The 15285-nt window shown below is 44.5% G+C and overlaps 1 protein-coding gene across 1 annotated transcript in view; it reads left to right on the forward strand.

Moving 5' to 3' along the window:
• ANXA3 (annexin A3) overlaps nt 1-14692 on the forward strand; it is a 46029-nt gene extending 31337 nt beyond the window's left edge. Inside the window, exons 7-13 of the mRNA XM_059385703.1 lie at nt 1021-1100; nt 2837-2893; nt 3295-3388; nt 4753-4848; nt 6005-6063; nt 7439-7561; nt 14294-14692. Of these exons, the coding sequence (XP_059241686.1) occupies nt 1021-1100; nt 2837-2893; nt 3295-3388; nt 4753-4848; nt 6005-6063; nt 7439-7561; nt 14294-14353 (569 nt within the window). The 3' untranslated portion in view covers nt 14354-14692. The remainder of the gene's footprint in view (nt 1-1020; nt 1101-2836; nt 2894-3294; nt 3389-4752; nt 4849-6004; nt 6064-7438; nt 7562-14293) is intronic.
• The last annotated feature ends 593 nt before the right edge of the window (nt 14693-15285 follow it).

A 15285-nucleotide genomic window follows, 5' to 3' on the forward strand; every position in this document is an offset into this window, starting at 1 on the left:
CATACCCTCCCCAGTGTCCATAATCCCACTCCCTTCTCCCAAACCCCTCCCCCCAGCAACCCTCAGTTTGTTTTGTGAGATTAAGAGTCACTTATGCTTTGTCTCCCTCCCAATCCCATCTTGTTTCATTGATTCTTCTCGTACCCACTTAAGCCCCCATGTTGCATCACCACTTCCTCATATCAGGGAGATCATATGATAGTTGTCTTTCTCTGCTTGCAGCACCTGTTTTTTAGGCAGCTTTCTCACTTTTGAGAGGTATCGCAGAATACAGTCTACCATATACATCACAGTTAAGGTTAGGCTTGATAAAACAGACGGTGGCTCGGGTGACATAAAAATGTCTTTCTCCCACACATAGAAGAAGTCGGAGACAGGCAGTTCCAGGACTGGTATGGAAACTCCTCAACACCTTCAGGAACCCAGGCCCCTTCTTGCTTCTGCCCATGCTGTCGCTAAGATGTAGTCCTTCTCCGCATGGTCCCAAAGTGGTTGCCTGGGCTCCAGGCATCAGTCTACACACCATGCAGGAGGATGGAGGAAGGCATGGGCCACCTTAAGGAGATTTCCCAGCGATGTCACATAGGTTTCCCTCCATTTCATTACCAAGAACTCATCGGGGAGCTGTGCCTACGGTACTAAACTAAGAGGCAAGCCGAGAATGCGGTCTTTAGGTTGTGGGCTGCACGTCTTGCTCAAGGATCGTGTTCTCTTATGGTGGAAGAATGAAATGGTGATCAGAAGACAAACTAGCGACTAGCGCCTTGCTCCCCCCCAACCCTGTGGCTTTTTCATGGCAATTCTTTCTGTTCTTCTGTATCTGCCACAACACACACTATGTAACAGTTACGAGAAGAGAATATCCCTATCAGAAGAGCACCAGGAAGTTAGAAAAAAGAGGCAGGATTTATTTTCTCACCTATTCCTTCCTTGCCAGTTGTTGTCATTTAAGCTTTTCTCTGTTTTGTAATAATGTTTTTTCACTTTGTCAAGACCTGCTATATTCTTATTTGGTTTCAGTATATAAGAAGAGTCTCGGAGACGACATTAGTTCTGAAACTTCTGGTGATTTCCGGAAAGCTCTGTTGACTTTGGCAGATGTAAGTTTTTATTTTCGATTGCTTAGCCGCCCGGTAAGCTGCATGCTCAAGAATCATTTTTAGGGAGTTTAAAAATAACCAAACGGAGACAAGGAGGCTGCAGTTTTCCTCGTGAAATGATTTGTTCATTTTACATTTTCATTTCTGGACTCCAAAGAATATAGTTTTCTCTTGTCGGCATTTAAATTAAGTCAGACGCTTGATACAGAAAAATTATCTTCAGAGATGGGTATATCAGTTTCCAGATTAAAAAAAAAAAAAAAAAAAAAAAAAAAAGTTTCCAAAAAAAAAAAAAAAAAAAAAAAAAAAAAAAAAGCTTGCACAAATAAAAACAAACAAATGATTTGCTGCAAATTTCTCTCTGCCCCTTTGGAAGAGTTGCTAAACCATGGGTCAGTGTAGGACCAGATGAGGCCACACCGGGCTTTCTCTTCTGTGGAGGTTCAGGACTTCATAGTACAGGCGGCAAGGTCAAGTGTGAGGTACCACCACCGGTGTGTGGGAGGGAGGAAGTGATCTCAGCCCTATCCCGCTGGCCTCTTTCAGCCAATGTACACAGCTCCAGATGTGTGAGAAAATCCCGACACTGGCCTCAGCCTGGGCTGGAAACAGTAGTTGTCCCAGTGAGCCGCGGCCCCGTAGGAAACACTGTGTCCTTGTGATGGTTGCAGTTACTTCAAATGGTGAAAACTTTAAAGATGGGGTCTGCTGAGCAGAGAGCCCAATGTGGGACTCGATCCCAGGACCCTGGGATCACAACCTGAGCCGAAGGCAGAGGCTTTAACCCGCTGAGCCACCCAGGCGCCCCAAAAGCCAAGTTTTTATGGCTGCATGTAGCTTGTCCAAATAAAGCTATAGTCAGAGCAGAAGCCTGGGAATCCCGGTTTTTTGGACTCGAAACACGTGCCCCGAAGCCATACTGCTCACTGCCTTCTGGCTGTTGTGTGCTCGTGCATGTGTGCAAATGGGTGTGCCGTCCTGCTCAGAGACCTCTGGGAGCATATGTTTGCGCAACGCCTCACAGATTTGGGCTTGCAGACCTCATCTTTTTAATATTCAGCATCTTTTCGTGTACTTTCTGAATCCGTGTGGATCTCTTGCCTATTTTTAATTAGGTTTTCATTGCTTTAAGTGAGTATGAGAAGCTTTTTTTATATTTTGGATATAAGTGCGGCATTAAATATGTGTTTGCAAATATTTTTTCTCATTCTGTGGCTTATCTTTTCATCGCTTTAAGATCTTTGAGTTTTCAGGGCGCCTGGGTGGCTCAATGGGTTGGGCCTCTGCCTTCAGCTCGGGTCATGATCTCGGAGTTCTGGGATCGAGTCCCGCATCGGGCTCTCTGCTCGGTGGGGAGCCTGCTTCCCCCTCTCTCTCTCTCTCTCTCTACTCTCTCTCAATCTCTCTCTCTCTCTGTGTGTGTGCCTACTTGTGATCTCTCTCTGTCAAAAAAATAAAATCTTTAAAAAAAAAAAAAAAAAAAAGATCGTTGAGTTTTCAGAGGAAGAGACTAAGGCTCAGAAAATGGTGTGATTGGTACAAATTCCAGGGCTAGGGAGCAGCAGAGCGAGAACAGGAGCCACAGAGCGAGAACAGGAGCCGAGTGCCTGACTCCTCTGTGCGGCGTGGCCGCCCCTGGAGAAAAGCCTCTAAAATGCCCTGCTGACCAGAATACCGAGGGTTAGACTCTCCCGGCTTTAAAAAGGGTTGCCTTCGTCTTCATCTTCCCCGTGCAGGGCAGAAGAGATGAAAGTCTGAAAGTGGACGAGCTGCTGGCCAAGAAAGACGCCCAGGTCAGTAGTAGAGCGAAGGCGACATCTCCGGTAACGGTTCTCCCCCTCGGCCGCCCTTCCGTTCGCGTGGCCCCGACGGAGGCCGTCCTCTCCTGTCCCACCTGGAGGAGAAGCCTGAAGGCTGGACATCGCCCAGCCCTAGCTCGCCCCCACCCCCCACCCCCCAGCCCCCACCCCCCACCCCCGGTGCTGGTTCTTCTTCTTCTGGCTCCAGCCTCCCCGACTCTCAGATCCCAGCCCGCTAACAGTGACAGGCTCGTCGGTGTGTCCCTGACCTCGACAACCCAGGAAACCGCCCGCTCTTCTCATTCCCCCGACCCCTGCCAGGAGAGAGAGAGAGAGAGACGGAGAGGGAGAGTGTGTCCGTAATGCCGTGCTGAGTCTTCTTTCCCATCCAATAGATTCTCTATAATGCTGGGGAGAACCGATGGGGCACAGATGAAGACAAATTCACCGAGATCCTGTGTTTGAGGAGTTTTCCTCAACTGAAACTGAGTACGTGCTCACAGGACAACCCTTTTTCGCTTTGTGTTGTATTTGCAAATGTTTTGAGGTTTAATATACAAAATTCTGGGAAGTGAAGTTAAACATTGCAAAGGCTCTTCTATGTGCATATATATAAGCAATTCAGGAGCACACATGGGAGCTGTGTTCCAGCCCAAGGGAGAACTGAGCCAACTCTTCTCTTTCCTGGAGGCGGAGTACAGTGGCCGGCCACTGACCGGGAACAGGTGGGAGGGGGCAGCAGGGGGAAGGCCAGGGGGAGCCCTCTGGGGTGAGCGCGGTGGGGTGGAGGAGCCTGAAGCAGGGCTTCCAACACATCTCTTCCCTCGTGAGCCACTTTGCAGAAATAACAGGCACGGCCGTGTCCGTCAAGTGTTGATAAGGATGTGACAGTCAATGGCGGAAAGGCGGCATCGTTCTTTCGGTCAGACCCGCTGGTCGGGGAGACTGCTGAGGAGCCACCTCCTCCCTCCTGTATCTCCCGAACCTTCTGGAAGCAAGAGCGCCCAGAAGCCCAGAACTCCATCGGCCGTGAGCGTCCCGCTGTGGCCTCCAGGCACGGTGGAGAGCACCCACAGCACGTGACTAGGCTTGTGCGGAGTCCATGGGGAACTGAGGAGGCACAAGGCTGTTCCCGTGACTTTTTAGTTCTGAGACTTTAGTTCCGAGTTCTTAATCTTGGCACAAAATGTCACTTATTTTATAAAATACTAGTAATAGTATATTATAGTTGCTTTATAAGTACCTTTATTTGAAAAGTAAAAACCAAACAATCCCCAATTTCTCTCCAAAGATTTTTAAGAATTTCTTAGGGAAAAATTGACTTGGCTTACAAAGTATGCCTCTGTCCTGGGTGGCCTCTAGGTTTTGCTTTTGGACAAAAACTGATCGAGACGTTACGTCTGGCAAGCTTGAATCGGCCGTGCTGCGCTAGGGAAGGGTTTACCCAGCAGACAGAAATCTGCATAAGCAGATAAAACATACTTGACCCAGGACCACACTATTGTTTCCCAAGTGCTCTAGAATTTCCAAGTAACCCACCTTTGGGTTAAATTAAATTGTTTTTAATTTAACCTTTCAAGCTATTTTAAATTCCATCAACCTGGGGATGGGGAGAGGGAGGAGAGAGAAAGATGATTGAAGGAAATGGCCTGTGAGGTTTGGGTTTTATTGTAGATCATTTAAAAAAAAAACGAGAACCAAAACTTCCATTTTCCGGCTTTGATGGTTTAAAGAAGGAGTTCTTGAGTTTGATGCTTAACTTGATTTGCTGTATATCAAATAAAAAACTGGAATGTATTCAAGTATGGTCAGCAGGAATGCCTTAAATATTTTTTTGTGGTGCTGCTTTTTAGCATTTGACGAATACAGAAACATTAGCCAGAAGGACATTGAGGACAGCATAAAAGGAGAGCTGTCTGGGCATTTTGAAGACCTGCTTCTGGCTATAGGTAAGCTCTTCAGTGCATATAAACTGAGTTACTTCGCACTTGTTTTAAATCAACATGAAGCTTCACTCCTTTCTGGTAGGAATCCAGAGTGATCCAACCTTAGGCTCCCGTAGCTCCTAGCCCAGTCCCCAGGGCGCACGATATGCTCCACAAATGTTGTTAAATGGGTGCACGAAGAAGTTATCTTTTTGGGTTTTACTTTGCCTTTAAACTTTGTTACCGTGCTTAGATTAGTAAATTCTTGGAGAGATGAAAATATTACATTTCCTCTTTGTTTTTTTAAGATTTTATTTATTTACTTGACAGAGAGAGACAGTGAGACAGAGAACACAAGCAGGGGGAGTGGGAGAGGGAGAAGCAGGCTTCCCTCAGAGCAGGATGCTGGATGCGGGGCCCAATTCCAGGACCCCGAAATCATGACCTGAGCCAAAGGCAGACGCTTAACCCACTGAGCCACCCAGGCACCCCCCCCCCCCAAACATTACTTTTCTATTGTCATTTTTACTGAGGCTTTTTGAAAATGGAGTCATTGAGTAATTTACTAAATTTAGTGATTGGCCCTCTTTGGCTATTTGGGGAAGATCTCCGTAGCCCCCAAAGCTGAGCCCAGGTCAGAACTCTAGGGCTCCCCGTCTCGGCCGAGCTACCCAGGAGTATCGAACAGAGAGTCCAGTGCAGACCGAAGCTGGTCCCAGAGCTATGGATTAACAGGCGGACACAAACACTGTTATATAAGGCGATCGCTCCCCCCCCCCCCCCGGGAGGGCTCTGCAGTCTCCGGGCCCAAGTTCTTTATCAGCAGTCAGAGACGCTGGGAATGGGGCAAGCGTCCACCCCAGGGAGTTCTCAGTGTACGCGTAGGTGTTGCTCTGGGATCCGGAGACGAGCCAGCCGCTGCTGCGGGAGCTTCCTGGGCAGATAATTCCGTTTTCCCCTGACTAAAGATAATGACTGTGCTGAAGTTCCCTGTGAGCACGACGTGACGAGCCTTTGAAATTCAGGTGAAGCATTCACTGCTCCATCCTAAATAACACCGGCAGTCATGAGGGGGCTGAATAGTACGGTGACGCAGAGAGTCTTTTTAAAAAGCATATTACCGTGGATTAACTCAATTTCTATTCAATGGAACTGAACTTCCCTTTCCTCTTTGTAACAGTTCATTGTGCCAGAAACACGCCTGCCTTTTTAGCTGAAAGACTTCATCAGGCTTTAAAGGTGGGTCTGCGAGTTTCTCCCTGCAGGAGAATATTGAACTGTATTGCATCATACTGAGGGCATGTCCTGTTCCTTCCCTCCCTGGAGGAGTCCTCTTTTGTCTCGGAGGCTGACAGTGAATGTCCTAAGCATTCTAGGGACAGGTACAGTGAGGAGTTGACTAAATTATCTCCCCTACTTCACAGTCCATGAAGGCAGTAAAACTTGGTGTAGAACCCCAAACCTCAAGCCTGACCCATGCAGCCCAGTGGCCTCTCCAGCGTCTTTCTTAAAATCAGCCGAGTTGAGTCAGCAGCCTTTCATGCCATAGAAACCCTGCGCTTTCCCATCTGCTGCTGCTGCTAGATGATGAGGTCTCTGAGTACAGGCGTTTTTCTAGCTCTTTCTATCTCCAGGTCCTGGCCCTGAGCCTGGCACATTAGAAGATGCTTACTTCCGTCTCTTTACTGGACATTTCCTATGGAGGTGCCCATGTGCCTTCAAAGTTATGTCCAAAGTGAACACATCATGTCCCCCACCTCACCCCCACCGAGGGCTGTCCCGTGTCCCGTCGCTCAGTGACTAGCCTCGCCCGACTCTCTGGGGTTAGCCCGTTCCCCGCCCCCAGCCTTGCCCTCTATGCCTCGGCCCCCCGGGCCGTCTCTCTGTCCTTGACTAGCCAGCTGTCTTCCCACAGCGCAGTCTTTGCGTGTGTTGTCCTCTCTGCTGGGGATGGACCTCCTCCGGGTCGACCTCTGGTGGCTCCTTCTCATCTCTCAGGTCACCGGGCGAGAGGGGTCTTTCGCGACTGAACAGGAGGACTGGCTTCCTTTCGGTCACACTCCACTCCGTGGTTCTTGTGACTGTTTATATAACCAACGTGTTGATTTTCTTTCTGGTCCCTCCATCCTTGACAACGTAGCCTCCGTGCCAGCCGCGGTAGGATTAGAGCCGTCGGCTGCCGTATGCCCAGTGCGTGGAGCCGGGTCTGACATGTAGTAGATTTCTTCCTCTGGGGGGTTACTTCGGCCCCAGGTCCAACACTGCTTTCTCAGGCAGGCCCTTCCTAATCCGTGGTCTGCTTTCGGCCCTCCTGGCGTCCAGTCTCATAGGACTCAGTACCCCACGGGCTGGATTCCGTCGTGTGACCTTCACAGAACAGAAGGCCTGGCTCTCACTTCTGGTTTCAGCATTTGGCACGGTGGTGGCGTGGAGTAAGCGCTCAAAAAATATTTCTTGAATCTATGAACGATGAAGTTTGATGACAAGCGAGTGAAGAAGAGTGAGTCCCTGTGGCTGAATATTTTGTGCGCCGTGTCTGTTTCCCGCAAATACAGATCTGTATGTTGTCTTGTGACCCGGGACGTTCGTCCTGTGGACACCTGTTTCTTCACAGGGTGCTGGAACCGATGAGTTCACTCTGAACCGAATCATGGTTTCCAGATCAGAAATGGACCTTTTGGACATTCGAGCGGAGTTTAAGAAGCATTATGGCTATTCCCTGTACTCGGCAATTAAAGTAAGTCTCCTGTTAAAAATAGCAGAATACATTTTGTCTTGCTCCACGCTCGTCTTGTATAATCCTTAAAACGGAGAGATATGTGACTGAGTTTTCTCTCTCCCTGTCAGTGCATAAATGTGTTTTCTGAGTTTAAAATAGTGATAACAAAATGTCTCCTAAAGATGGTGATTATTTTTAGCTCTAAAATCCCAGGCACATAATGGACACTTAACATTTTTTTTTCAGGTTTAGTGGCCATTAACTGTTCTTCTTTTGTGCATTGTACTTGCAAGTTATTTACCTGTTTTGGATATTATGGTATTTTTATTTATTTCAGCTTTTCTTGATGACAAGAGAAGGAAAGGAAAATACACATTTTAAATTTCCTATTTTTACCACAAGTCTGGTTGACATACAATGTCATGTTAGTTTCAGCAGAGTCCAATTTCCTCTTGTTTTACGCAGGATACAGATGGTTCTGTACTTTGGGGCACATCTTATTTCAGTTTACAGTTTACAGGAACTTTCTCGTTCTTTTAACAGCGACATATCATTCTTTTATTTATATATTTGCACCTGCCATGTCAAGAGATGTTTCCAGTTTCTTGCTGTTATAAACAGTGTTGTGATACGCATACAAAGTTCCATCAGGTACAGGTGTATCAAAGGGATAAATTCTCGTGGGTCGGTGGGATTGCTGAGGCAGACGTAAGTACACTTGTAATCTCGGTAAACATTAGCAACCTTCTCTGTCTGCACATCACTGAATCGACTAGATTCATTCACAAAATCAAATCCTTTTTTTCTTTCAGCCAGAGCTTTTGTTTTTACACTAAACCTTTGCAGGAAACATACATGCTTACATTGGAATCAGGAACGTACTCAGAGAGGCAGCCCTCAGACTGCGCCCAGGGCTTAGCGAGGATTTCATCAGCTCCCGCTCAGTGCAGTTGAATCGATTCTGACACATTACAATAGTTTCAATCAACACGGGAAGATTTAATAACATTAACCATATTGTACTTACTAAGGCAGAAAAGCAGAATCATACATTTTATAAAGATTGCCCGTAACAAGGTTGAAACACAAGGCCTTCAGTTCACCCTCAGCAAATTAGAAAATTCAATTAACCATTAGTTCTCCTTCCCCCGATGGCTGGCTAATTGAGGCTTATATTAGGACACATCTAAGCTATGCATATCTTGATAGAAAAGAAAGATCCATTGCTAAAGAATTCAATATGTAATTTAAAATTACATGAGGTTTTTTCATTTCTATCACCTAATGTGCATGTTTTAAAAATGAAATGTTAAGGTTGGATTGGGAACAACAACAAAAAAAAGAGAGCTTGAGCTAGATCAATAAGCGTGAAACAAATGAAAAAGGAAGTCAAAGACCTTTCTCCCCCCACCCAAATCCCAGGCTCACATAGACTCACAGGTGAACTTCACCAAACTCTCAAGGAATAGATATTCCTGTCTACACAGGTTGGACCAGAAAATAGGAAAAATGAAACCTGCCTAGTTAATTCCATGAATTTAGTATAATCTTGATTCCAAAGACAGAGGAAAAAGAAAATTGCATATTCATTTCATTTATGAACATAGATAGCAAAGAGTAAAATACTAACTGAATATATCAGTTTATTAAAAAAATAACACATCAAAATCAAGTGAGGTTTAGCCCAGGAATAAAAGGACGGCTCAGCATCAGAAAATTAATTAATGTGTTTGCCCACATTCCACACATATAAAAGATAATTATATAATTATTTCAATCTTTGCAGAAAAAGCTTTTGAAAAGGATCAATACATATTTATGATTAAAAAAAAAAAAAGTCACCAAATTCAGAATAGAAGCAAACCTGGGCGCCTGGGTGGCTCAGTGGGTTAAGCCTCTGCCTTCAGCTCAGGTCATGATCTCAGGGTCCTGGGATCGAGCCCCGCATCGGGCTCTTTGCTCAGCAGGGAACCTGCTTCCTCTTCTCTCTCTCTGCCTGCCTCTCTGCCTACTTGTGATCTCTCTCTGTCAAATAAATAAATAAAATATTTTTTTAAAAAAAGAATAGAAGCAAACCTCCTTAAATTGATAAAGCTTCCATACCAACATATTACAGCAAACGCAGACTTATTATACTCAGTGGAGAAACTTTAGATGCAGTTCCTTTAAAATAGGGACTGGAACAACAATGCTCCCAACATACTAATAAATACTATACTACTACTACTACTACTACCAATATACCTAATACTATCTTACAGAGGACTAAGATCCTAGACAGTACTGGAAATGAAGAAAAAAAAATGTGTAAAGACTGAAACAGAAGAGTTGAAGCTTTCATTATTTTCAGTAAATACAACCATCTTTCTAGAAAAATCAATAGGAATTAGTTTATCATCACTAATAAAAATTCAGCAGTGTTGCCCAATAAAGACCAACCTGTAAAAATCAATAGTATCTCTTACACTGTCAAAATTAAGATACCATTCAAAATAGAAGTGAAAAACTATAAATTATCCAGGAATTCACTTGACCAAGACTACATAACTCTATGGAGAAGACGTTAAGACTGTCACAAAGGCCGTAACACATGTCAGTAAATGGAGAGATAGTGGATATGCACTTGAGTGATGTGATAGGATATTATAAAGGTGTCAGTTATTCGTCCAAGTCGCTGTGAATCAAATGGAATTTCAATCAACATTCTAGCTGGGTTTCTTTGAGGAACTTGATTAAGTTACTGTAACATTGATATGGAGGAATGAAGAGTCATGACTAATCGACTGTAAATATAGAGCATAAAGGTAGGGAAAGGTCTCATTCTACTAGAAACTGACATAATACAAAGCAGTTATTAATCGTGTTAAGTGTCATTTTGGAATGAGAACAGACGCGTGAATCAATGGAACAGAATGGAGACCTCAGAGACAAATGCAGTTGCTTCTGGAAACTCACAGTTTAGAGGGGGCACCACAAATCAGTAGAGGAAGGACAGATTATTTAGTAAAAATGTATTGGGAAACCTGGTTGGCTCTACAGCAAAGAATAAAACTGGATAACTACATCACTGGTAAACTGGAGATGAACTGAAAACCAAACTATAAAAGATAAAATTAGAAAGTTAATCCAAGAAAATGCAAGAATTACCCTTGTGACCCGGAAGCAGGGAAAAGAATTTTTAAAGAACAAAAGCACAAATCACATTGCAAAAAAAACAAGCAAACAAACAAATACACATTATTAGGTATAAAATATTAAATAATCTCATTCCATTTCAATACTGATGAATAGGATCTTTTTGATCCTTAAATTTCCATGATTTGGGAACCAGAGTTCCATTTTGTACATCATCTGACCTTTGGTTCCGTCTTCCTCTGCCTTCTGCCCGTACTTTGGACATTTCTCCATTCACTAGCACCTTCCCTAGGTGATGACTAGGGAGAGGGAGAAGGCAGGTGAAAAAGAAACGTACCTCTTACTATCTACTAGTAAGATATTAATACAAAATTGGGATGAAATTACATTTCCTTGGTAGTTTTCATTGAGCAAAGAAATTAAGTCGCTATTTAATAGATGGTACAACTCCAGGGTCTTTACTGGAAAAACACAGTGGCCGTCCTCAACTCATAGTCTCTGCGGAGATTTGAGGGTAGCATAAATCGTATAGTATGAGACAGCACACAGTGAAATACTAGATTGTGTACAGTACGGAGGACACTAACCTATGAATCGAGAGTAAAGAAGTTTGGGATTAGATAGGGAATGTTTCTTGGGCAGATGGGTCTTGATCCTGCCTTTCAGACTTACTAAACTCTTGTGGATGCCTCCTGTGGGCAGGTGCTATGTCGCTCGGCAGGGTCTCAAGTGCATGCTTTAGGATGTGCGTACAGTAAGGAAAGGTGGAAAGAAGCCGTAAGGCTCTTGATCGATTAAGGGGTCTGCCTTGGGGTTATCCAAGTGGTGAGATGAATTTAGTCAAAAGAGAGTTTGGAGAGCCCAGAATTTGTGTTTCCTTCATTCAGTTAAAAATTTTGCTGAATGTGTATTATGTGCCTGGCTCCGAGTTACAGTTACAAGCAAAAGGGGGGAAAAAAAGCTTCCTGCCCTTATGGAATCACAGAGGAATGTAAGATTACAACTATGTTAAATGTAAAGGAAAGAGATATTGTGCTGTAAGACCATATGATGAGAGAATCTGACCTATAGGAAAAGCTTCTAAGAGGAAGTTATGATTCAGATCGAAAAAGAACAGACCGGGGTTGCGGGGTCGGAGAGTCAGTAGAGCTTACTAACAGAAGGAAAAGGAATTTCAGTGGAAAGACCTCATGGTGAGGGAACATGATGGAAAGTAAGGCCTGCGGGACCAGATCACCCGGACCATTTGGGCAGGGTTTAAGGATTTTGTCTTTTGCCCAAAAACACTGGCGCATTTTCATTTTAAGTGTGTAGTGTCATGATCAGAAATGCATTTTTAAAAAGATCCCTGTGACTACAGGGAATGAGTTGGACATAAGAAAGGAGATTCGGGGGTGCTGAGTTATCTTATTAGTCATACTGGAAGGACTGTGACTGGGTAATACGAAGTACTAATGCAAAGAGAACAAAGAATAAAGACTCAAAAGACATTTAGGAATTAAAACTTAGAGGACTTGATGCGCTATCTTGCTGTAAGGAACAAGAAAGAGAAGGGGCCACGGATGGCTCCTGGGTTCCTAACTTGGGATCAGATAGTGGTGCCATCCTCTGCAAGGTCAGGCTTTGGGTTTTCGTTTTTGTTTTCTTTTTCTTTTTTGAGAGTGAGAGAGAAAGTTCCTGAGTTTGGTTTTGTACTCGTTGAGTTAGAGATGTCTTCGAAACTATCAGTAGAATTGTCGGGTCAGAAGTTCGTGGCACGAGATATACTTCCAGAGCCAGTTATGTTACAGAGTAGTTGGACATGCATGAAAACCCTCTCTGGAGAAAATCTAGATTGAGAAGAGAAGAAAGTTTAAAATTGAGATTTAAGCGTTACTCACAGTTGATGACTGGGTAGCTGAAGATGAGCAAAAGAGACAAAGGAAAGGATGCTGGGGAGGAAGGAGGAACAGCCAGCTCTACTTACGGGCAAAGCAAGGGCCTGATGGACATGGTGGCCCTCGGACGTGATTCACAACGCGGGAAGAATGAACACCTTGTAGAATACAGTAGATGCATCTAGAACCAAGGAAACTAGCGACAAGAGATGCAAGCCTAGAGTTGATTTGTCACGGTCAGAATGGAAAAAGGAATGACTTAAAAAAACACTGCAAAGAAATGACTGGCAGATGGCTTCAACGTGGAGGATAAGCGGTGAGGTCAAGGCTGGGAGAAGAGAGGACGGCTAGGAGCGCTGTTGAACCTATGCCGGCAGAGACATCGGTTTCTTGAGAGCAATTAATACAGCCTAATCAGGAAGACATAATTTCTATTCAAAGGTTCTGAAAATACATTGACTTTTTTCATGACGATAGAATGTCTAAAACGCCATATAAATAGAAGAGCTACTCTACTAGACGGCATAAAGGCGTAGCAGTAGGAGAAAGGATGGACTCTGTTTGGTGTCAGCGCGGATCAGAGTTCAGCTAGAGCTCTGTCGAGCGGCTTGGATGACTTTTCTTGCCTAATGGATAGAACCACGAGAAGTTGTTCGCAGCTTGGTCAGAGATGGCTAACGGGAGCTGTTTTAATACACAGAGTTGGTTTATCCGCGGTTCCGGAGATCATAACATATGGCAGCGCAAGCCTCCGAAAACCCAGCAGAGGAAGAACTGCAATCTGTATCGAACAGGAAAATGTATATGAATGCCTTTTGCATCTCACTGTGAAACGCTTCCTAACCTCTTCTCTCAGCGACCCTGTTCATTGCGTCCTTGCGTTCCTGCCAGCTCTCGGACGTATCCCGATGTGAAACTTAAGCGAGAAGAAGTGCTCGCTCTTTAAGGTGCTGTGAATAAAATAAGAATAATGTGAGGGTGTTAGTCAGTCTAGATTAAAAGCCACGTTTTCCCTCTGGTGCTATGTAAAACGTTTACCTGTTTTGCACAGCAAATATGGCATCTTTGCACATGAAGCCTCAATCTCACGTGGTGTCTGTTGTGAACCACGCTGGGTGTTGGCTCGCTTTGGGGAGAGGGACTGAGACAAATCCTCTCTGGGAATGTAGGCTGTTCCAGTTTCCTAAGTCAGGCGAGGTCGCGTGGCGTGAAGGCATCAGGCTGTCTGGCTTTGAATCCTGCCTCTGCTGCTTATTCTCTAAAGGACTTGGAGCAAGGCTCCTAAACTCTGTTTTTCTCAACTCTCATTAAATGGACATATTTAGGGTACCTACCAGGTAGAGTTATAAGGGTTATAAGATTAGAGTAGTTAACTCCGAGAAGAGCAAGTGTTTGATATTAATATTATTAAAATTTGTGTTTGAAAAGTTTGAAAAGTTGTGTTGGGAAAGTAATATTATGTAGTGTTAGGTCATTGATGCCATCTTATTTTCTTGAACCCAAATTGAAATTTAATTGCAATGAGTGAGGAAGAATTTGAACATTCCATATTGTAAAGAACAGGTGAGGCTGGAAAATAATCCCCCTCAGGTCTGAAGGAAGACGGACTCCAGGTGCGTCTTCCTGAATGAACTGGGTCGTGAGTCTCCCCCCAGTGAATTCCCTAGAGCCGTGAGATTTGATTCCGTTTTGGTCCCTCGTTATTTATGCTCCATCTGTCCTCTCCTGTTCCTTACAGTCGGATACTTCTGGAGACTATGAAGCCACACTCTTAAAGATCTGTGGAGGAGACGACTGAGTCCTGAAGCTCGTCTCTGAAGGTCGCTGTGCCCACGATGGGCCTTTCCAACAGCTACTCACTCCTTTCTCAGAGTATGAAAAGTAGAAGCAAGTGTACACAGCAGAGCGTTTTCCTAACCGACATGTCCATCATTCCATAGTAACAGCAAACAGTGATCACAGCAGAGCACGTCGGCATCCCGTACTGATTCATACATGAAATTTTTAAATGGTGTGAAGGATCTGCTAATACAACACGAATTATTTTTCTGCTTAGGAAGCGAGAATCTTTGTAGAATTCTAACACATGAACTGTGTAATCAGACTCAATAAAAGTTGTTGCCTTTGTGAAAGGAAATGTGTCTGCTTGTTTTCAGCAAATGCCAACATTTGTGTTGTGCCTGGTCTCCAGCAATCAATGATATTTTAAAACTTATTTCTGTTATAAAAGCTGTTGCTGCTTTATCTATGCCCTTATTAATCGCATTTATCTCTAAGAAAAGACTAGAATGAGGCGGGGTGGGATCCTGGCCTGCTCTCGCTAGCTGTGATCACGCTCCAGGCGTGGCATCGCGGGAGAAGAGCTCAGCCCTCCAAAGCCATCTGCTGAGCCATGAGTCTAACCACTTCCCGTCAGAACGGCAAGCACGAACTGGAGTCGTTTCGTGCTAAATTCTACTTTCCCAGAATGGGTTTGTAGCATCGATTTTCTAAGGTTGCTTTTGCTCTAAAATAAGTTTGCATTTTAAAAAAAAGCCCTCATGTTATCTTCGCCAGTGACCCAAGACGAAGTGTGTTGACTCACGTGAAACATATGAGGTAGCACTGAACCGTTGCAGTTACTGGTCGGGACTGGAGTAGGAATGATGGACGTGTGAGCCACAGAAACTGGGACGTAGGAGTCCAGGCTTTTAATCAGTGCATTCCACTGGCAAACATCCCGAGACCTTT

Source organism: Mustela nigripes, chromosome 1 (genome assembly GCF_022355385.1).
Source record: "Mustela nigripes isolate SB6536 chromosome 1, MUSNIG.SB6536, whole genome shotgun sequence".
NCBI classification, from domain to species: Eukaryota; Metazoa; Chordata; class Mammalia; order Carnivora; family Mustelidae; genus Mustela; species Mustela nigripes.